General features: G+C 41.9%; 1 protein-coding gene across 2 annotated transcripts; it reads right to left on the reverse strand.

The window, feature by feature from the left end:
• Window positions 1–994: 994 nt before the first annotated feature.
• On the reverse strand, window positions 995–23,767 carry ca5a (carbonic anhydrase Va). Of its 2 annotated transcripts, none has more exons than XM_079255537.1 (7): window positions 23,342–23,767; window positions 15,469–15,666; window positions 14,497–14,615; window positions 10,497–10,592; window positions 10,259–10,321; window positions 8,053–8,211; window positions 995–3,651 (listed from the first exon to the last, which is right to left on the reverse strand). In XM_079255537.1, exons 1-7 carry the CDS (start codon window positions 23,481–23,483, stop codon window positions 3,481–3,483), a joined length of 948 nt encoding a protein of 315 aa, XP_079111663.1. In that variant the 5' UTR covers window positions 23,484–23,767; the 3' UTR covers window positions 995–3,480. The 2 variants fall into 2 exon arrangements, with proteins under 2 accessions (XP_079111663.1, XP_079111664.1); XM_079255538.1 differs by lacking the exon at window positions 23,342–23,767 and adding an exon at window positions 15,807–15,936.
• Window positions 23,768–24,219: the final 452 nt, after the last annotated feature.

The raw sequence follows: 24,219 nt of genomic DNA on the forward strand, positions 1-24,219 counted from the left end.
CCGCCCTGCGTGTTTTAGATGTTTCCCGACTCCAACTCACTTTAAACAATCATTCAGATAACATTAACTCCATGTTAAGTTCCTTGTAAGCCTGCTAAAGTTTAAAAAGCTTAAATTTAGAAAGAGCCAAGATCTGTCATGGGTCTTCTGGCAGTCTGCACTGGTTCCTGATGGCATTCATCGACCCATCACACCAGCAGTACATCTGTCAGAGTCCATCCAGCATTCAAAACCAGATTAACTACAAACTAAGCTGTATCCGGTCTCTAGTATCTTGAGAGTTTTCTCTCAGTTCCTTGTTTAGTGGAACTCTGGTCCAGTAAACAAGGTACTGGTCTCCTGAGAGAATCCGGTCTCTAACATGCAGAATTCTGCTCATTTATTAAGATATCCTAATATTTACTTATTTTTTATTGGTTGCAGAGACAGAATAAAGTCAAACTTCTGTTCAGCTTAGACTGTTTTAACTGAGAACATAACTTTCCACGAAAACCAGCAACAGGAAGGAGACTGACTGGAAACAGAACGTTTCCACTGCTTGAAGATCTCTCTGTTCTCAGTTATGTTTTGTTATAAATGAGACCATTTTTGTTTATTATTACATTTACAAACAAAGACAAAGCCTGTTAATATCCTTAAATAAACATATTTAAAGTGTTTATTATGAACGATCTTGTCAGTGCACGTGGTCTGTGAGATTAAAGTGCTCGACATCATAAATAACTACAAGCTTCTGGCTTTTAATTTAAAGCACAGCATTGTTTATTATACCATCATGTATGTTGATTAGAAATGAGACTTATCTGTGAAGAAGCTCATAAAGACTGGTGTTAAATAAGTGTTGCAGAAAACAAACATATGGAGATGAAATTAGAATAACTTCAACATAACTTTTGCAGGTTTGTTTTGTGTTCAGGTCACTCCCAGTAAAATATCAGACACTTCTTTTATTTCTGATCACATATTGCTTTATTATACATCAGATATTAGTGTCTCTTTCTCTAAACAAACAAAAATAAAGATCATTCATGTCAATAAGAGGTGGTTTACAATCCTTCCCTAGAGGAGCAGGAGGGCCCCTCCGCTGGATTAGGGATGTCCAAGAAGCCATCCAGGTGGAGCAAAGCATGCTGGGAGGGAAAAGGGGCCCAGCGGGTTCCTGCAGGGCAGGAATGTAGGCTGCACACTGTACAAACAAACAGTTAAAATATGCGCTGGGTACAGTGTACAGTATACACAGCGTACACCTGCTAAAACACTGAGCTACAGCAGGCCAGGAAGGACAAACATGATGAAAACCCAGCAGGATGACTGTCATTACAAGACAAACAGTGATGCACATCATATCAGCACGTGTGACTGTGATACATCATCAATTTAGTTCATTTTCTTCTACTAAATAACAAAGTAAACTGATTTTAATAAGCCCTACTTGAACAGAAAATGCTATTTAGACAAACATTTAGCATTTATTGAACATTTGCATTGAATCATATTGATCTTAATAGCACTATAATTTTTTTTTTTTTTTTTTTTTTAAAAGGCAGAAAAAGTACAAAAAATGGATCAAATGTTGTGAAAAATGAAGGCAGGTGACTCGTGTATCAACTGAACACAAACGTACAAGATGAAGGCAACTCTGGATTCCTCGTCTTCATGATAGTAAAACATGTGAAGGCAGAAAAAACAAGCACACCTCACTGAATTCCACTTCAACAACATGCTCACATCTCTTCTGCCCCCTTTGGCCCCCTCAGTGTTTTTCTAGCTACTCCGCTGCCTTCGCTCCACGTTACCATCACTCTGCGAACTTCATGTATGTTCAGTCAGAGCAGCCGGGGCGAGCTGATGGACGACCTGCTGGGGAGGCAGAGCAGCCTTTTTACGCCTCATGTGGGCTTGGCGGTGAACAGGAGGGACCGTTTGGATAGCTGCATTGTTAGAGAGGGATTATAAAGACAGCCGTGACCTCTCGCTTCTACCTCAAAACGACTGCGTTAGAGGAGCAAGCCCCTGCAAGAGGTCCGACTTCCTGACCACAGCTCATCTCATTACGCCTGGAAAAGCAGAGCAGATAAGTCTGTTTATCTGCCTCCTCTCCCGCAAACTTTACCTTTCCAACAACGCTGCAGTCTGTACCACTGCGCGTGCTACGTGACTCAAACTCACTCTGAATTATAAAGTATTCATCTGTCGCTGGAAGATAGAGCTTAGTGTGATTTACTGGAAAGAATTAAAGCGGTTCTATATACAGCAAACAAACGTCTGTAGTCAGTGAAATGCTGCAGACATTGTGGTCAGTTGTTGGTTAAGGAAGTTCCTTTTGTGCGTTTTCACGAATCTTAAACTAAAACTAACATTAAAAACCTTCTAAACACAACTTTAAATCTGTTTCTTCATATTCATTTCATTATCTTTTACAAGCAGATGGAAACTACAGCAGACAAACGGATGAAGCCGGATTCTAGCGGAGCTGGAAGTTTGATCGGTGAATTCCTCTACGATGCCGTGGCATCGACCCGACTGCATGAAACAAGATGAATGAAGTGAGGATGAAAGTAAACACCAGCTGAGCTGTAACTCTGGCCTGACCAGCCTCTGTACATGAGGAGGAACGGAGATGCTTCCCATCCCCTGAGGAACATCTAAGGCACTGAGGTTGTGGTGCGTCAGACTACTACAAGACAGCAGAATGGAGGAGAAATGTGGTTTTTACCTCCAGTAAGAATATTCTTAAAATACACGCATGTGCTACGGTAACAGTTTCTATTACCAGGAAAATCAAGGCAAAATTTAGTTGTTGTTTTGTTTTGTTTTTTAACTCTATTTAAAGTAAAAGATGTTTGAATGAAACTAGTTTTTCTGAATGTCAGACGTACCGTATGAAAGATAATCTCTCTGTAACATAAAGAAAACATTCAGTTTATCTCTGTGGTCTGAAATCAAAATGAAAACAAAATGCGATGATCAGAAAATACGGTGGATATTTTCCTGGAGAAACATCTCCATGACAACTTGTTAAAATCTCTCGAGCGGTGTGCTGTAAACTGGCAGCGGCTCCCGCCTCCTCCTGAGGAGAAAAGCACCACCTTGAGGAGCGCAGAGCATCTGCGGTTCAGTTTCTACCTGCAGCTCAGGGCCTGAAAGCTGCGGGTGAAAACTCACACACACACAACTCAACGAACTGTAAATGCACAATAAATATGATTTATATCATTTCCCTCCCAGCACTAACCATCCCTTATTGGTAACTGGTCTGAAACAATCAAACCAAAATCCGAGAGAAGAAAGAATATCAGCTTCTTACATCCTCTGTGTAAAACTATTCCCCGTTTTTTTTTTTTAAAAAAAAAAGGATGATTTTCATGAAAATTAAAATTAAAATCAGCACAAAGCTCCTGTCAGGAAGCTTTGTCCTGCTTGTAACAGCTTCAGACGTGAAGGAGCAGCATTGTGCCGTTTACTGGGACTCCAGCAGGGTCAGTGGTTGTGCTTGTCGCCTTCAGCAGACGGCACCTCCTGCAGGAAGGGAGTGAAGGAGGAGCGGACGGTGCGGCCTCGCAGAGGCTGCTGCACGCGGAAGTTGTTCACCATGCTCTTCTGCACCTCCTCCTCAGCTGATGTGAACAGAAGGCTCCGGAAGACGGCCAGCTGAAGGAAGAGGGAGGGAGAGAAGTCAGCCGATGACTCGCCACGCTAGTTCAGGTTTATTTAGAACATTTACAGAAACCTTTCTTGTCTGAAGCGCAGGGAAAAGAAACATTTTAATAGTAAAACAATGAAAACAAAATGATAGTAAGTGTTCAAGTCAAATGTGTTTAAAAGCTGGGATAAAGAACTGGATCCTGAGTGACTGAGCAGCTCTGATGTGATGAGGGAAACTGTTCCAAACTCTAGATTTAAGCCTGGAAGATCCTCCAGGAGGAGCTGGGAGGAGAACCTCAGTGGAAATATTACCATATTTCTATTATTGTGTGGAAGTCTGGGGGGCCACCTTTAAGGCTACTTTGCAAAGACTAGTTATTCTACAAAAACAGCCATATGAGTTATCAATCATGCAGGTTATATGGATCATACAAATAATTTATTTTTGAAAGTACGTTGCATCAAATTTTGTGACTTGGTTCAGTTAAAAATAGCTCAATTTATGTTCAAAGTTCAAAGTAAAAAGATTACATATGATACATGACAAGAAATATCCTGGTTGTTACATACAGACCTCAGAGGTAACACATGTAAAGAAAACAGGAGTGGCCCTACAGTGGACCCATGTGGGACCCCACAGCTAAGGGGGGAGTTGTACTGCTTATCTGATAATCTAATGAGAATTAGGATTGTATTTTTTGCCATATTTTTGTGAAGTCCATCAAAAATAAATGAATGGCATAGTTTTCCCACTTATGAATAAATGCGATGCGGCGCTTGCTTTCCTCAGTCGTAGATGCGAGAGCCAAGACCTGAAGTTGTTGGCGGAACAAAATCTTTATTTATTTGCTAAAATATGCAAGTTTGTAACTGCTTGCAAATGTATCTGGATTGTCAGATAAATTCATCATATCTTTTTCTAAATATTTAAAACCTTTTTTCAGATACATCTCAAGGAAATTATTAAAACAATTCAAACCTCATTAAGACTGTAACTAACTGGACTGGGACTGTAATGGCACTAAAATGACAAAAAGGATTTATTATTGGCTGTCATTATATTATCATCAGTATAGATACCATGTCTCTGACTCACATCATCTACTTTCACTCTCTTACTGTTATTTCTGCATTACTTTTGGGTTATTTTAGTAGCAACACTACTGAACTCTGGCGCCCTCTAACGAAGGCTCATTCAGCATCCTGCTTCTTCTCTGAGCGCTCTAAAGCAAGTAAAACTCAATGTAGATTCGCCTTGTTTCCTGCTATGTTACTTTTTGTCTTTCTTTCCTGATGATTTTCTCCTGTGTTTCATTGATAAATAAGTTTATTTTAATTTTAAAAAATCCCTGCGGTGAAGGTATGATCACTGAGCTGCTGATTTCTTCTTCTTACTCTGAATCTTCTATCTCTAAACTCAGTGCCTGAAAAAGTGATGACCTACAGGAGGAAATAACTATGAAACAAGCCTGTACATCAGCCCAAACACAGATGGGAAATCCACGTCTAAAACTGCTACAATTTAATGAGCGAATGAAACTGTGCATCACACCTGAAAAACTGAAATTCAATATGCTCATCTCAGATCTTTGTAACAGGTGCGGAGAAGATGAGGAACTTTGTTTCATTGTCTATGGTTATTTAATGAAATTAATTAATTCTGGGGAGAACTTAAAGATAAGTTACAGGAGATATAGTCAGTTTAACTGGTGCTGGGACCAAAACTTTTTATATTGGGCTTATACAGTATGCTTTATTTACTGTGAAAAAACTCGTCATTAGCGAAGAGAGTGATTGAAACGGGCAAACCAAACACTGCAAAATGGCTCAATGAATTTTCCGCTTACCCCAGGATGTTAGGGCTGTGATGAGATGCTTTTGTCCCGATTCAATTCAATTTTTTTGGGTGCAGATTCACTTTAAATTGCAATTCTCACAATTGTTTGATATTGCTGATTTTCTGTAGATTAAAAACGAAATAAATGTATAAAACTTATTTTTTTGCTCGTCATTTTTCTTGACTTCAATGAGGAAAAAACAACTCAATAAACCACACCATCATTCTGCTGCTGTAATGCCCAAGAAGACAAGTAAAAAGATCAATAAAAACAATAAACATGACAAAAATTTTATAATGGATTATTTTTATTTGTTTGTTTATTTGTTTAAAAAAAATCTATTTTAAAATTGTGAAGCAAAAAAAAATCCAGACTTTTTATTTTTCGATTTGATTTTCCCACCCCTACTGGCTATATATCACATATACTCCAAAAAAAAAAAAAAACAAGACACCTTGAAGGGTGTGTGGCCGTTTTATAAACTATATTAACAACAAAGACTCAACTTATCTACCGGAGGCACCTGAGACAACATAACCTCTGCTATAAAAGGTAACATGTTGTATTCTGACTAAACAACTTGCTATCTAAGGATTCATGGAGTGAATAATGATTTTATGTACCTTGTTGTTGACTTTTCCGCTTGTTTCCCTTTGTATATATACACTCTGTAGACATTTTTAATAAACATATCATAGAAAAAGGAGACCAGTCAGTTCATCTATCTGGATGTTGTGAATTATTGGACTATCCAGGTGTGAATACGCGCTTAACCTGAGGATGCTGCAGGGCACAGAAACATGCTTAATGAATGTCAAAATACCAATAAAATTACTCAGAAGATAAATGTTAAGGTTGGAAACAAATGAAGATGCATTGCATAAGCTGGTTGACTTGGAGTATTAGATCTGGACCTGCAGGAAATCTTTGTCTATTTGCAAGAGTGTGTGTGTGTGTGTGTGTGTGTGCGTGTGTGTGTGTGTTGCAAACAGTTTCCTTCGCTTTTCTGCTGAACACTGCTTTGTTGTAAAGAAGCTCAGATCTAATCAACACCAATATCAACACAACAAGCAGCTACATCTGTTCTTGTCAAAGTGTTGCAATAAAAACAGTTCATTATCACAGTTGTTTCTGCAACACATCCTGCTTCTTACACACCACAGACACGACATAACCCCGTCCCCAACCTCCTGTTTTGGATTTCTGGCTGCGATAACCCGATCCCAGTGGAAAGTTGCCTGCTGTGAAGCACATCTGGGACCACCAACAGGAAAAGGCCTGACCCAAAGTGTCCACACAATCCCCTAAAATGTTGTCTCAAAGGGCCTCACACACCTCTCTCCATCCATATTTTATACACACTTAATGCAACTCAAGGCAACAGAGGGACTGGAGCAAGTGTCAGCTGTTATCAGGCAGCAGGTACACCCAGAACGGGGTTCCGGTCCACCACAAACCAGACCATCACTCAGGCTCACTCAGTCTAAAATCAGATATATCCCAAAGATATCCCAGATAGAAGATATGCCAACATGTAAGATCCACACAGAAAGAACTGAGTGTGAACCATACGGCCTTTTCACACACACTTTACACACTTAAAGCTGCGCTGATTTTTTTTACCACATGGGGGCAGCAAAACATCACTGGCTAAAGGTAATGAAGGCGAAAACGAAGTCTGAAAGGTGTTTTGTTGTTTCTTATTGATAGTTTCCAAATTAATGTGTTAGGAGGCACTATTTCCTTAAGTTTTGAAGTGCTTCCCCTGTTTATACTTATGTTTACCAAACATTCTTTTTTTATGTTTGTATTTTCAGTAATGTCAGTCATTCCTTTCCTAAGACAGTTTTTCCTCGTTGACAGGACCTGCAGACAGTTAGTGCTGTTGCAGAGTGTGAATGGGCAGGTCTTGTTCTTCACTGAATAATTGATGGGGAGTGATTAGGGGTATAAAGATGAACACTGAATAGTATATGAATGTTAAAATGATTTTTTTTTTTTTTATTATGAATTTGTGTGCTGAATTATGGAAAGTGAGCTGTTTTCAAAATCTTGTTTTGTGATTAATTTTCTTGGATGATTCTTTGCAGACATGTGTGGTGATTGGATTATTGGGCTGAGAGGGTGGTGCCTCATGATATATAAAGGAGGTGCTGCCTTCCAGGCTGGTCGGTCTATCCAGGGAAAACTTGGCAGTTGTGCAGTGATCAGTGTTAAAATAAATGAAAATGTGAATTTCTACCACCCCTTGGTTGGAAAATGGTCTTATTCTTCCTTCTGGATATGTCGTCGCACGACAGAATGATCTGTAAGTATGTAAGCAGCCATAATAAGAGCTTCTTCACTTCAATAAACGCTAAGGAAATGACTGAGTGCTGTTTGGTTCAGATTAGAGTGGAGACTGAAAGATTAGAAAAACAAATGTGAAAAAAAAGCTACAGATTCATTTCTGTGGATTTTTCCCATCAAGCAGCACCTTTCTAAATAAAACAGTGTTTTGATTTTTCATGTTAAAAGCAGCTTGAAGCTAAATGAAAACAACATGAACTACCAAACACGCTGCACCTACCTGGTCATGGCTGACTTCTATGTGCTGCTTCATGATGATCCAGGTGACAGACTCAGTGAGAGGGGGGGTGGTCAGAGAACCGTGGTACGTCCAGTAGTCATCAATGTTGGTAGGTAACAGACAGGCCGGGTCAAATCGGGTAAACTCAACCACACTGTCCTGCACACAGCCAAACAAAGACAGTACATGAAGTTTTCACCACAAAGTTCATAATAAATGCAACAAGAATTTATCATCACAATTTATCACACTATAATTATACTAGATTGGTACAGGAAATTATTTAAACACCAAAGCCATCATAAGGTGTCATCAACTTCTATAAAATGTCATAAAATGCAACAAATGTAATTTAATTATTATTAGCACACATTATCTTTACCATCCAGACATTGTAAGAGATAAATAAGAAATAATAAGCAGGACAGAACGTGTCTGCTCATAGCCCAGTAAGATACTTAAAATAACCAACCTTAAGCAAAACGTTTTAATCTTCTCTCCTGTGTGTGTTAAAGAAAAATCTTCCTCACACAGTCTCAGGCCATTCGACTGCCAAGTCTTCCTCATATTAACATGAATGTAGCTCTCTTTGTAACTTCTTTGTTTACGCCTCCACAGCTCTAATTCTATAAAATCACCATGCAACCATATGTTGCGCAGCGACAAATAAAGTCTTTAATACCTTGAATCTTCTACATCTTCTCTCTGTAGGTCCTAAAGTTATACATGCATGAAATCACCTGTGCATTATGTTGTTTCATACATGTTATAAACACTCTGTTAGCATTAAATGTTCATTTTGTGGTCAAACTCCACAGTTTACGTTTTCAAATATCAACCAATTTACAGATTAAACAGTAAATTACAGATAAATATTGTATTATCAAATGAAAGCTATCATAATACCTCTGGTTTCCATGGTTTTCAAAAGTGGAAGAGCGGTTCAGATCTTAACTTATGAGACACTGACAGCAGCTCAAGGTAACACAGGTTTTTATAACAGTGCTGTCAAAACGTCACATGATCTATAATGCTGGCATGATCACAGATGCGAGGCCTCTGACCTCACACTCTGCGTGATCAGTAAATTGCAATACTTTGAGATTAAGGCTTCATTTTGGCTTTATTTATTTGACAGGGTGAGGCACAACAGTAAACTGACCTGAAATATGTTTTGTGCTCGGCTTCAGCAATCTGCAGTCTGGACAGGTCAACGTTAAAACACTAACTAGATATAAAGATGAAACACAGAAGGACTGATGGGGAGTCAAACGTGAAACTGAAGCTCACATCTATTGAACCAAGTCTGTGTTAACACACATATATATGAGCATTGTGCTCGTGAGGTTCACTGGTTGCAGGTTCTACCGATACGAACCTGATGCTCAACTTTAAATTAGTTTAAGTGCAAAATATTCTCACTGTTCCTGTCTGAGAGTGCTGAGAATGTCTCCTCGGACCTGTGATCACACCGATCAGATGACATTTTCATCGTGTCGTAACAAAAAGAAAAGGAGGCCACCTACACATGTAGAGCAGCTTTCCAGTGACGTCACTGGGAAGCTCCCATCTGAAACCATCTCCCAGTTTTTGCTTGATGTTATTGGTCCATGTTCAACTGGAGGTATGATTATTTATGTTTGTTAGTGAAATAAATATTTGATTAAATCATGAACGGCCGGGCGTTGCTGTTTCTGCCGTCACTTAGAAACACACGGTATTTTTACTTGGAACTGAGCGGCTTCTGTCCGCAGAGAACCTGATGGAAAACTGGACATTTCTTTAATTATATTTTATCGCCAGTCATCAAAGTGATGCTTGAAGACCAAATATCTTCTGAGGTGAGACATAATGTAAAAGAACCACTGATTTAGATGATTATGTTTGCCTGTTTTATGAACTGTTCTGTTGATGATTACTTGCCAGTAAGTACAGATTTACCTGATAAAGTGTTGTTTTTTTTTTTCCTATCAGAAGCTTTTTGGTTGCAAAAAATAAACAATTATTTAGATTTGAAGTAACTTTAAGTGAATGGTTTGATTTTATTTCAGTTCACATATAAAAGGCTTCTTTATTGTGGTCAGTGTGATGCACATCCAAACCACTAGAGGGAGCAACTTTCTCAACATTAATAATGTGTTACACCTTGGAGATTGGTTTATTTAGGTTTTATTAGAGCACAGAGAATAATTTAAATGATACCAACCTTGTGTCTGATTGCAGGCAGAGCATCAACCAGCTTCTGCAGGCCCTCGTGTCTCTTCCCCACCTACACAAGGATTAAATGTTAATCTTACTTTTAGTCACAGTCAGCTGACACTGTCATGTATACAACACTATCTCCCACAACCTGCTGAAAGCTGATCAAAGGTAGACGGAGACACGTCAGTATCCACTGATAAGTGGGCTTTTTGTGTAATTATGACACAGAAAAGAGTGTGTACCTTCAGAAAAACTCCAATAACAGCCAGTCCGTTATCTTCCATCACAGCCTCTTCAAACAGACTGTACTTATCAGAGTTCCAGTGGACCAAGTGGAGCTGAGGACACACAAATCATCAGAAACATCACCATTCAGTTTTATACTGAGGATATGAGCATCTCCTGAGTTGGAGTCTGCATGTACAGGACCCAACTGTCCAGGTTATGCTCATTGCTCTTATAGTTATGGGTAGTCTAGCCATCCATTACTTATGTAGCAATGGGGATGTTACCTGATGCACTGAGAGGTACCTCGCTCTATTTCTCTAATATATTAATAATAAATATATGCCAATACTGCCGTCTCTAACTTATTTCTCCTTTTTTCCGCAGGTCTTCCTGAATAAGTGCAGTTGTACATGTTGATCTGTCTTTCCTGTCCTCTCCACCCCAACCAGTCGAGGCAGATGGCTGCCCTCCCTGAGCCGGGTTCTGCCGGAGGTTTTCTTCCTGTTAAAGGGGAGTTTTTTCCTTCCCACTGTCGCCATGTGCAGCTCAGGATGGGGGATTGGACTGAAGTCATGACTTGATGCAATCAGTTGGTTTCTGTTATAGGATATGTATGAAATGGCTTGAAACGATGTGCATGTAAAGCGCCCTGTGACAACATTGTTGTAAAGTGGCGCTGTACAAATAAAGCTGAATTGAATTGAATTAAATGTGTGTGACTGCAAAGTGTCTGAAAACTGAGTCTATCTAATATCTCTCCTTCTTTTGATTGATGTCTTGCATGAATCAGATTTGTAACTTGATCCACAGCTTCATAAGCAAACTGTCAAGTGATGAGAACCACGGCACGGACACAATCCCGACTCGACTGACGAGGCCTTGGCAAACAGTGTACACACACACACTCACTCACACACACACACACACACACACACACACACACAGGAGATCACTGGAACCTGCTGTTGCATAAGAGCATCTGAACGTAATGGAACAACTTCTGCAGTCAAACAAGAGGCAAGACAAACTGTGCCGCTCTGAAAACCAGCCCGCTGAAGGACAAACATGCCTCCTATGTTTGACTTCAGTCGTATAAATAGAAATGAAGAATCGGCAGCGAGTCTCTGGCAGCTCGGCTCAAACCAGCTTCATAACAGACAAGTTAGCAGTGTGTTGTCATTAAATACACGGAAAATATTTTGCAACCAACTCAAGAAAAACACATTATCAGAGAAAAAGACTGCAACCTAAGTCAACATTTGCTGATTAAACAACATCTTGATTGTTTCCATTCTTCCTCGTTTCTTAGTTTAACTCTTAAAAACCTGTCCGTGTGGGGACTGAAGCCAACATTACACTTCTATGTACAATGCTTCCTTTGTTTGACTGTAAAGACACAACCCTCTTAGCATTTACACATTAATTCTTAAAAACTGTTTTTTATATTTTAGACTGAACAAATATTTATAATCTCTTGAAATTTTCCATTTCACGGTGTATAAGAGGCTTAGTTACACATTCACACACCTTTGATTATTGTATTTAGCGCTTGAGGTGCAACATTAATCCACAAGCAGGAAAGCCAAGGTTTGTTTTCAGAGAAGCCAACAGGACCAACAGGAAAGACATTATAACCCTTCCCAACGTTGATTCCCGCATGAATAAAGACAATGTGCATGTCAGCAGTGTTGGCATTTCAGGTTAGGGTTGTCTACCAGCAGACATTTAAAGATTTTACACAATCTTAATAAAAGAACTTCAAGTAAAGGGTCAAACTTCTAAAATAAAAATTGTGATTATCTGTCAAACAGGAGTCTGTTTAACCCATATATTACATCCAACCATGTAAAAGCTTCCAATCTTTCCTGACTATAAATATAATATATGTGTTTAAGGATAATTTTAGGATTCGACAAGTTCAGCTGAATATTACAGAGCAGAAACAACCTTCTGCTCTAATGAGCTAAATCTGTAACAAAAGCATCACTTCTATTCACCACATGTTGGTTTTTATGTGTAGTTTCTTTGTCACATACTGACGGATGGTAACTTATTCAGTTAATATAAGTCATGTACATTATTCTATGTTAGACAGTGCACAATGATGCAAAATGTAAATATGTTTTAGCATTTTTCTTCAATAATACACTAAATCCCTAAATGAAGAATCCAATCCAACATTATTCTATCCATGATCCATCCATGAATGGGGGGTCTTAACTCTTCAGTTTCATACATGTAACTCAAACACAGGCTTAACAAACAGGATGTTAATTCAGCAACTTTAAAATCCGCTCTGATCAATCATGTATTTATGGAATCTGTGGCCGTTCCAGGTACTGTGTCAATAAGGCGCCTCTGATCATGACTAAATCATTTAAATCTAATCAGCTGTGAAGTCACATTGTTTTACACAGATCAATTTTCCCATAAATGTCCGCATGAAGACCGTTTCGTTCAGTGGAGTCGCTCTAAATGTTCTTACAGTTCAGATTTCAGGTGACACGTTGACGTCGGTAAAACCTTCAGAGGATATCGGATCCATTTGCAATGACAGCAGATTGAGTTTGTTAAGCTGTGAGCGTTCCTGTGAATCACCAGATCAGGAGAAACACTCCTCGCTGTTTCCATCATCACCTGCCTGAGAATCTAAAAAAAACAAAAAACTAACATTTTATCTGATTTTCAGTTGGTTTTCTAACCATGCTGTCATGTAAGTCAAGTAAACGACTGTTTAGTTATTTATATTTTTATAAAAAGACAAAAGTGTGAGCCTGTTCAAGAGGAAAAGCGAGCCTGAAATGAATTCTGTTGTGATTTGGCGCCAACAGACGGCAGCCCATAACGCTGCACTTCTGCGTATTTTTAATGTCATATGAACAGCCACGATGTGAAACTAAAGATTGGAAAAAGTCTTGTCAAACCTGCCACATCCTCCGTTCTGCACTCGTATATTATCTAACTGCTAAAAAAAAAACATTTAGTTTTCCCCTTAAATTTCACTGACATAGAAGTTTGTAATTATTAAAAGAATCAGACCATTTCATTAAAAAAAAAAAAAAACACACATCACGACAATAAAAGATAAATATCATTTTCTGAACCGCTTAGTCCAGGGCTACTCTGTTCGATGTTCAGGTGGGACAGATTTACAAATATAAAAATGCTCAGAGAAATAAAGTAAGGGAAAATAAATCAGTAAAAATAAATTAATAGATAAATAAAAAAAATACATTTAGATTTATGACAAGGGCATATTCACAAAACAGAATAATAAAAATTCCAGTCAGAGCCTATTTTTCTCCTAACTTTTAACATAAAAAGGTCATATCAAACCAAACTTCTCGATGTGGTTAAAACTTCCTCACAGTATAATCTTTAAACACCGCCACACACTCACTGCATATTAAACACATCGGTTTGGCGCTCGAATGTGACGGCAAAATAAATACTTATCAGTCCAGATGGAGTTAAATCTGTGGTTTTTGTTGTCAATTTTGCGTTTTGGGACAAAGAACGACATGTTTGCTAGCGCTAGCGCTACTCTTACAACTTCAAAACACAACAAAATGCGCTGAGGTTAATGTTGCTAGGCAACCAAGTGTTGCATTCATGGTCTGCACAACTGTAGGATTGTAGGCTACTTAATGAGGAATGACTGAAGTTTCTTGATTAATATCTTTATTCTTTTACATAAGCTGGGCCACATAGAAGTTGGTTCTGGGCCGCATGTCATTTGAAGAGGCCTGGCTTAGTCCAATAAGGATAACGGGGGAGCTGGAGCGTATCCTAGCAGTCACTGGGTGGAAGGCAGGTACATCCCAGACAGGTCACCAGTCCATCACAGAGAATTATATCACAATGGTGATACATTTACAGGTGTGTGTGTGTGTGTGTGTGTGTGTGTGTGTGTGTGTGTGTGTGTGTGTGTGTGTGTGTGTGTGTGTGTGTGTGTGTGTGTGTGTGTGTGTGTGTGTGTGTGAGTGTTAACGTGACTCAGGACTGCCACGGTACCTCTGCAGGGAACAGGTTCCGGTCCACGGTATGCTCTGACCCCCAAGCGTTTGTCTCACCCCAGTGGAAGTGGAACTGACATAGTCTGAATTTGTCTTGCAGGGGGCCTCCTTTAAGTGCTGCAGAAAGGTACAGAACATGTGAATTAATGCAACACAAATCCACTTGTATATATTTTTTCTAGATATTATGGTTTGTTTCCCACAAAAAGGTCTGTTAAACAGGTTTGTCAAGTAAAACACTAACATAGAAACTTGGAAGAAATACTTTGGGGAGAGACAACAATCCCTCTATTCAACGATGACCTGTTGTCATAAACTGCTCATTGTAGCCAGAAAACTCATCAAGCCTCCACCTTTGCTATAAACCTCTGCATGTTTTGTCTTTAAAAATGAGCTTCAAGCTCATGAAGTGCCTGATCCCATGCCAAGATGAAAACATTGCTTCTAGGTATACATCACCCATAATTTCGTGGTTATATGCTTATTTTTGTTGCCTTACCATCACAGTAAGCTGAGCTTGTGACACTTCCAGAACGAGCTTCACAGTGGAGTTGTTGTGGTTTGGGGAGTTGCAAGGTTTTTGGTTATTAACCCAAAACGGTCTTTAAAGTCAGACTGTGTTGGACACAAGTCACATGACGGTCACATGACGGTCACCTACTGCATGTGGCGCTCTGAGTGTAGGATTGATGACTGGATTTGACTACATACACTGGGCTCTTTAAGTGTGGTGCTGGAGGAGGAGATAATCCTCTTATGTAGATCAAAACATGCATTCTCCATGCTGAGATTTCCTCTCAATGCACTGAAAAGATTTAAAGGGAAACTACAGCTCCCAGTTTCGTGTTTCCCAATAAGGAACCTGCTGGGAATAAACTTCTTTTTAACTTTCTAGATTCCTTTTTGGTGATTCAAAGCAGCAAATATAACTTATCTGTGTTCATCATCAGAATTACTAGAAAGTACTTACTGGATTTGTCTGTTGTGTCGTCATACTCCACTAGAAAGGAATAACCGTTGTTCCAGATTTGTTGGCAGGTCTTTGGGTCGTAACTGGTCACCAGAGGCTTCAGCTCGGAGTCGAAGACGCTTTTTCTTACGACAATGTCGATAGGAGACTGACGATCGCCGCCTGGTACCGCAAGGGGTCCCTGCCACATGGGATGCACTGGAGGTGTGAGGAGGAGAGAGGAGAAGAAGGATAGGAAGAAAGCCAATGAGAAAAGTCAGATTTTCCATTTTTAAAGCCATGATAGTCACAGTTTCCGTTCTCCTGTGCAAATAAGAGGAAAAACTGCTGACACCTACTTTTCATGTTGTACTCTGCTGCTTCCTGCATGTACACACGGTCCATTTTCAAGAAAAAATAACAAAAAAACTAATCATGAACTCCACTGTGAGTACAAAGAAAGGATAATCAATCCTTCTTCCTTTAGCTCTGACTAAAGACTGATTGAAAAAAATGTGTAAGTGAGCATTTGTACTTCCTTCTTGCTATTTTTTTCATGAAGGAAATACCTAAATAAGAGAGAAGTGGGTTGGCTGTACAGAAAGTGACACACGGAATGTCCTGGCACGCCCCCAGCTCGCCTCCACAGCAGGACAAACGAACTGGGACCTCTGGTCAGTCACACAGCCAGCCCAGGCCAGCGTCTGTCAGCGGCCCCGACTTCTAATTACCCAAAACTCTGCTCGCTTTTCAGACCTCCTGCTTTTGGCTTTTATGTTCATAAAAACAACCTAAAGAAGAAAAAAAAAAGAACTCTTTTGATTCAAAAACAACTAAAAAAAAAAAAAGAAGGAAAAGATTAAAAGATTGCTTCCTTCTCGGCCTAAACTAAGAGCTACATAAAAGAGGCACAAAGACAACTCTCTCGTTTCCTCTTCATTCATCCAGAACGGGGCTTAAGGTTTCCACTGAGAGCCGAGCTGAACAGGTCTGACTGGGAGGTGACCTTCATCTTTATCGCATTTCAACGGCTCCACCTGGGGGAGTTGATAGCCTGAGTGTGTTTTTGCATGGTCACACAATAACTGCTTACAAAGGCTTGCATATACGTGCATGGGTCATTTTCACTACTCAGGTTTGTGGTCCTGTGTCCCTCCAGCGCTCCTGATAAGGTCTTGTTATTGCTAAAGTTAGAGCATCATGTATGGACAGAGAAAAGTCAACCACAGGCTCGATCCCAACATAAACATCCACCATGTTTTCATTGAACGTGGTATGGCAGGTGATACTCTCATATTCTCACTGGCTACTGGGAAAGAAAGCAACCAAATAAAAAAAAAAAATCCAACAAAAGCTGTCCTACTGCACTCCCACTAATAGGTTTTCCCATCGAGCAATACTAAAACTGAAAATAAATAAATGAATACTGGTCCAAAACAAACTGGAAACGACAAATGCATCTCTAAATTAGAAAAGTCTTGTTGATTTAAATGAACCAAATAGCTTTAACACAACATTTATTAAAAAGTCTATTTACTGTTCAGTCATCTTGCTCACTGTTAGTGTGCTGAAACAAATAGTTTCTTTCATGTTTCACTGAAAGAAACAGTTCCAGCCTTTGGATCATCTAAAGAGAGCAAAGTCTTCAAACTTCTGCAGAGAAAACTGAAACTTTTTGCATGAAAAGGAAACAGTTTCATCCCCTGAGCTCAGACTGTCAGGTACGGTATGTATCTTACTGTTTGAGACCAAGGTCAGGATCTACCCGACCCAAGAAAGTTTTGTTTTTTTTTCTTCTCAATTAAAACAGTTCCAGTGCTTGTTTGGAACCAGTGCCTGAATTGGACCTAGTTCTTATGGTTTTAACTGTAAAATTTTTTTAAAAAAACTCCTGCTATACAAACAAGCTCTTACCACTTAAAAAGCTTTTATTATTAAAAAATCTGGTGTAGTGGCTAGACTATTTGTTTAAAATAGAACAAAGACAGAACCAAACAACTAAAAAAAGACTGTTTTAATATGGGTGGGAAGTCAGAGCGGCAGCAAAGGTCGCACACACACAGACCTCGCTGATTAACCCTTAAAACTCTGCTAGGTCACTGATTCTTCTGAACTATATTCCTTATATTACCAACATTTTCACATGAACGGGAAGTGAGCTACAGAGGTCTTTAAGGCATTTATCTCCCGTCAAGGAAATTTCCAATTCAACAACAAAATGTGGTGTTTATTCAGACACTCTATATGGCAAATCCACAGTGGTGATCCATAATAACACCACTATATATCACATTTTCATTAAACAAAACCACATCACCATGACTACCATGTAGTTAAGAGACCTATACTGACAATACTGAGCCAGAAATTATTGTCAACCTTTCAACAAATTAGATTTATCCATCCATCCATCCATCCATCTTCTGCCGCTTATCCGGGGTCGGGTCGCGGGGGCAGCAGCCTAAGCAGGGAAGCCCAGACTTCCCTCTCCCCAGCCACATTTGCCAACTCTGCGGGGGGGATCCCGAGGCGTTCCCAGGCCAGCCGAGAGATGTAATCCCTCCAGCGTGTCCTGGGTCTTCCCCGGGGTCTCCTCCCCGAGGGACGTGCCTGGAACACCTCACCAGGGAGGCGTCCAGGAGGCATCCTGACCAGATGCCCGAGCCACCTCAACTGGTTCCTCTCGATGCGAAGGAGCAGCGGCTCTACTCTGAGCCCCTCCCGGATGACCGAGCTCCTCACCCTATCTCTAAGGGAGAGCCCGGCCACCCTGCGGAGGAAACTCATTTCAGCCGCCTGTATACGAGATCTCGTTCTTTCGGTCACGACCCACAGCTCATGACCATAGGTGAGGGTAGGAACGTAGATCGACTGATAAATCGAGAGCTTCGCCTTCTGGCTCAGCTCCTTCTTCACCACGACAGACCGGCGCAGAGCCCGCATTACTGCAGACGCCGATCCGTCTGTCGATCTCACGCTCCATCCTTCCCTCACTCGTGAACAAGACCCCGAGATATTTAAACTCCTCCACTTGAGGCAGGACCTCACCCCCAACCCGGAGAGGACAATCCACCCTATTCCGGCTGAGGACCATGGTCCCAGATTTGGAGGTGCTGATTCGCATCCCAGCCGCTTCACACTCGGCCGCGAATCGCTCAAGCGAGAGCTGGAGATCACGACCAGACGAAGCCAACAGGACCACGTCATCCGCAAAAAGCAGGGACCCAATCCTGAGGCCACCAAGCCGGATCCCCTCAACACCTCGGCTGCGCCTAGAAATTCTGTCCATATAAGTTATGAACAGAATCGGTGATAAAGGGCAGCCTTGGCGGAGTCCAACCCTCACCGGAAACGAATCCGACTTACTACCGGCAATGCGGACCAAGCTCTGACACCTGTCGTACAGGGACCGGACAGCTCGTACAAGGGGGTCCGGTACCCCATACTCCCGGAGTACCCCCCACAGGAGCCCCCGGGGGACACGGTCGAATGCCTTCTCCAGGTCCACAAAGCACATGTAGACTGGTTGGGCAAACTCCCATGCCCCCTCCAGGACCCCAGAGAGGGTATAGAGCTGGTCCACTGTTCCGCGACCAGGACGAAAACCACACTGCTCCTCCTCAATCCGGGATTCGACTATCCGGCGGACCCTCCTCTCCAGGACCCCTGAATAGACCTTACCAGGGAGGCTGAGGAGTGTGATTCCCCTGTAATTGGAACACACCCTCCGGTCCCCCTTCTTAAAAAGGGGGACCACCACCCCAGTCTGCCAATCCAGCGGTACTGCCCCCGATGTCCACGCGATGCTGCAGACGCGTGTCAGCCAGGACAGCCCCACAGCATCCAGAGCCTTAAGGAACTCCGGGCGGACCTCATCCACCCCCGGGGCCTTGCCGCCAAGGAGCTTTTTGACCACCTCAGCGACTTCAGCCCCAGAGATAGGAGAGTCCACCCCTGAGTCCATCAGCTCTGCTCCCTCATGGGAAGCCGTGTTGGTAGGATTGAGGAGGTCTTCGAAGTATTCCCTCCACCGACCCACAACGTCCCGAGTTGAGGTCAGCAGCTCCCCATCTCCACTGTACACAGTATTGACGGAGCACTGCTTCCCCCTCCTGAGCCGCCGGATGGCGGACCAGAATCTCCTCGAAGCCGTCCGGAAGTCTTTCTCCATGGCCTCGCCGAACTCCTCCCATGCCCGAGTTTTTGCCTCGGCAACGGCCGAAGCCGCATGCCGCTTAGCCCGTCGGTACCCATCAGCTGCCTCCAGAGTCCCACAGGCCAAGAAGGCCCGATAGGACTCCTTCTTCAGCTTGACGGCATCCCTCACTGCTGGTATCCACCAACGAGTCCTGGGATTACCGCCACGACAGGCACCAACGACCTTGCAGCCACAGCTCCGGCCGGCCGCCTCAGCAATAGAGGCACGGAACACAGCCCATTCGGACTCAATGTCCCCCGCCTCACCCGGGACATGTTCGAAGCTCTGCTGAAGGTGGGAGTTGAAGCTCGCTCTGACAGGGGACTCAGCCAGACGTTCCCAGCAGACCCTCACAACACGTTTGGGCCTGCCAGCTCTGACCGGCTTCCTCCCCCACCATCTGAGCCAACTCACCACCAGGTGGTGATCAGTTGACAGCTCCGCCCCCCTCTTCACCCGAGTGTCCAAGGCATGTGGCCGCAGGTCCGATGATACGACTACAAAGTCGATCATTGAACTGCGGCCCAGGGAATCCTGATGCCAGGTGTACATATGGACACTCTTATGCTGGAACATGGTGTTCGTTATAGACAATCCATGACGAGCACAGAAGTCCAATAACAAAACACCATTTGGGTTCAGAGGGGGGGGACCATGCCTCCCAATCACTCCCCTCCAGGTCTCACTGTCATTGCCCACGTGAGCATTGAAGTCCCCCAGCAGAACAATGGAGTCCCCAGAAGGAGCACCCTCCAGCACTCCCTCCAAGGACCCCAGAAAGGGTGGGTACTCTGAACTGCTGTTCGGCGCATAAGCACAGACAACAGTCAGGACCCGTCCCCCCACCCGGAGGCGGAGGGAAACTACCCTTTCATCCACCGGGGTAAACCCCAATGTGCAGGCACCAAGCTGGGGGCTGATGAGAATGCCCACACCTGCTCGGCGCCTCTCACCATGAGCAACTCCAGAGTGGAAGAAGGTCCAGCCCCTCTCGAGGGTTCTGGTTCCAGAGCCCAAGCCATGCGTCGAGGTGAGTCCAACTATTTCTAGTCGGAACCGCTCAACCTCGCGCACAAGCTCAGGCTCCTTCCCCACCAGAGAGGTGACGTTCCACGTCCCTAGAGCCAGCTTCTGCAGCCGGGGATCGGACCGCCAGGGTCCCCGCCCCTTGCTGCCGCCCAGCTCACATTGCACCTGACCCCTACGGCTCCTCCCGCAGATGGTGAGCCCACGGGAGGTGGGGCCCATGTAACCCTTTCGGGCTGAGCCCGACCGGGCCCCATGGGCGAAGGCCCGGCCACCAGACGCTCGCTCTCGTACCCCGCCTCCAGGCCTGGCTCCAGAGGGGGGTCCCGGTAACCCGCGTCCCGGCAAGGGAACATTTATGCCCAGGTTTGTCATCGTCATAGGGGTCTATGAGCCGTGCTTGGTCTGGTCCCTCCCCTAGACACCTGTTTGCCATGGGTGACCCTACCAGGGGCATAAAGCCCCCGACAACATAGCTGCTAGGATCTTCGGGACGCACAAACCCCTCCACCACGATAAGGTGACGGCTCAGGGAGAGGCAAATTAGATTTAATTAATGGTAATGTCAAATCAGGAGCAACCTGATCTGATCGTCCTCAAAAGAATATGTTTGCATGTTTTTTGTGATTAAAAGGGTTGACTTTCTACATGCATTTTTATATTTAAAAAAAACATTTGAGAGTTTTATTGTGAACAATTGTGCTTCTAAACTATTTTTTCTCTCTCTTTATTTTGCAGCATTTACAGATGACTCTCATAAAAACAATGTTGAGTGCTTATTTAGCAAGCTGATGTCTTTTTCTTCCCACTCAAAACAACATAATTAACTTGCATAATATGAGCCAATGTTGACAAATGCTACTGTTTAAAACACTGCTGACTATCAAGACTGGTCAGGAGATCCCAATTCACAGGAAAAACAAGAAACACCTCAAATCTCCACATCCAGGTCTCCAGAACTACTGCCCTGCAGTTTTTAGATGTTTCCAACAACAAACCTCACCAGAAAAAAAAAGTTCTGCACAAGCCTGTTGGTATGAATAATCTGTTACAGGACGGAAACATCTAAAACCTGCAGGACAGTAGCTCACAGGGACCACAGGTGGATCCCAGGGGATAAACTGATTCCCTGCAGCTGTGTGGTTCTGGTGGGTCAGTGGTGGAAAACCAACTGGTTCCTAAAAGATAAAAAAGTTTAACCTGTCAGAAAAAAGAGGATAAGCTCTGAGAATACAAACGTCAATGCCTCTAAACCTGGTATGCTTTCGTTTCAGCAGCATTCCAGCTTTTTTGTGCTAGATGTGGAGAAAACAGAAATATCTCTTCATACATAAATATACTGTGATCAAAAAGGCTTAAAAACAAACAAAAAAACAAGTCTATCACTTCAAAAAACCAAACCCAACAAGTCCTTTCATTATGCTTTGGACAAGCACATCACAGTTGTTAAAGTTAAACATAAACCTTTTATTGTTGTGGTTAAAAAATGAAACCCTTGCGGTAACACGACAGTTGTCCTGCTTCTGAATGTTTTTCCATGTTTGCGTTGAGCTTGTTGGACAAAACTACGCTGAGGTTGATGGGTGTGAAGAAGTTGTTTAGACTTGTCAGACCAGCATGGGTGTGTTCAAAAGTCCCGAGACTAAAACCAGGGTTGATGACTTTATCCATAAGGTTGCAATAAATGCTTAGCAACTTTACTAAATGATCTAGTAATGAAATAATCTAAACCAATCATTTGTTTTGCTCAAAGGATCTGCAAATGCATTGAAACCAAAGACAAAGCAAAGCTGTATAAATGAAGGTTGAATGAAGAGTTTATAAGAAGAAAAGTTCATTTCCATTGCAGATATGTAATAACTAACAACCAGGTAGTGACAGTTACTTATTCATCCCCTTTCATTAAAAAAAAGGCTGAATTTACAACAGTCTCTCAAATAACTGGAGACTTAAAAAAGGAACAATAACAAAAACTTTGCAAAAAGATAAATTAGTAGTATAAGACACTGTTCTTTCATTTAATTAAGTTTAAGAAAGAAAAACAAACAAATTGGTCCTGGACAAATTTAGAGCACTTTTCTGTTGAACAGTGGGACAAAATACCTGTCAACAGGTGCAGAAGTCTGACTGAGAGGAACAGAAAACACCTGACTGACATTAAAGGATTGTTCAACTAAATATTACTTTATGAGTGATGTAATATGTAATAAATTATCTTATTTGTTTACTTTTTAAAAAATATATTTCTATTGAACCAGAATTAGAAAATAATGTAATGATTCTCATAAAATTTTTTATTTATTATTACTTTAATCAGTTTCAGCTTATTTTACAGGCAGCTGGTTTTTTTCCTTCCTTAATGAAAGGGTATGAATAAATATGAGCACAACTGTAGATCAAAGGGCTTCAAATGACCCACCAGTGAGAAATAAAGGGTATCAATACTGGTGTGTAAAACCTGGCGACTGGATTCAGCTAAATAAACACAAAAGTGATGGATCCACATCCAGTGGAGGGCAGAATCCAGTCCGAGCTTTTAGCTGTGGTTTCCACAACAAAATGTGACCATTTACTGCTGTTATGTGACACACAATGAAAGGCTTTATAAATACAATGAATGGCACAACCAGGCTATAGCACAAAGGTTAACAGCACATGGCATGTACTCACTTTGGGACAGCACAAATTTGCTTGAACACGCCGTGAGGTTGCATCTTCTGACGGGTGTAAGTCGGTGACTCTTCCCGTGTCTGACGAGCTGTCGCTGAAGATGACCAACCAGGGGTCTTACTGCCGCAGAGAAAGTCACCATTTTCACCACTAACGTCTAATCGAAACGTTTTTAAGGCTTTTTCTGGTCTTTTTCTTCTACACTGAAGTTAGCCGTCCGTCCAAAACAATGTATCTGTCTGCTCCCTTCTACTGTTTGCCTGAAGGCGGGGGAGAGAGCAGCTTTTCAGCTTCAGTAAGTTCAAATCGTTGCGGCAAGCGACCTCAACCTGTTATCCTGAAGCAGAAGTGTCGTTTTAATTGAACACAGCCCCGCGGTTTGTTAAAACTCCGGTTAAAATGGTAAAATCATGGACCGTATCTTATTTACAGTCTATGGGTGAAACACGGCTGCTGTGACAGGAAGCAGGAACACGGGGCGGAGCTTTCTGTGCGGACCAATCAGCGGCCTGCTATGGGGGGCGTTAGCAACAACGTTGACAACGGAGCTAAAACCATTAACAATATCAATGACAACGATACAAAAATTTAATTAAATTTTTTTTCTTAAAGCATAGAAAACGGACAAACTTCTCCCAATTATTGATTAATCATTTTATTTCCCCTTTCCCTCCACCTGTTACTACTTTATTGTAGTTTTTTTTAGTTGTCATTCTGTATCTCTTAATATACAGACCTAATGTTTGAAGATTCTTACTTTTACTAAAATACAGCAAAAACTTAATTTATCATTTTTTTCACGTCATTTATTTCATATACTATAATTTTTTAACTCGTGCAAGCACAAAGAAAAGGATTTTCAATTACCAGCTACTGTA

This window comes from Telmatherina bonti (genome assembly GCF_933228915.1).
Source record: "Telmatherina bonti genome assembly, chromosome: 2".
In the NCBI taxonomy this organism is placed as follows: Eukaryota; Metazoa; Chordata; class Actinopteri; order Atheriniformes; family Telmatherinidae; genus Telmatherina; species Telmatherina bonti.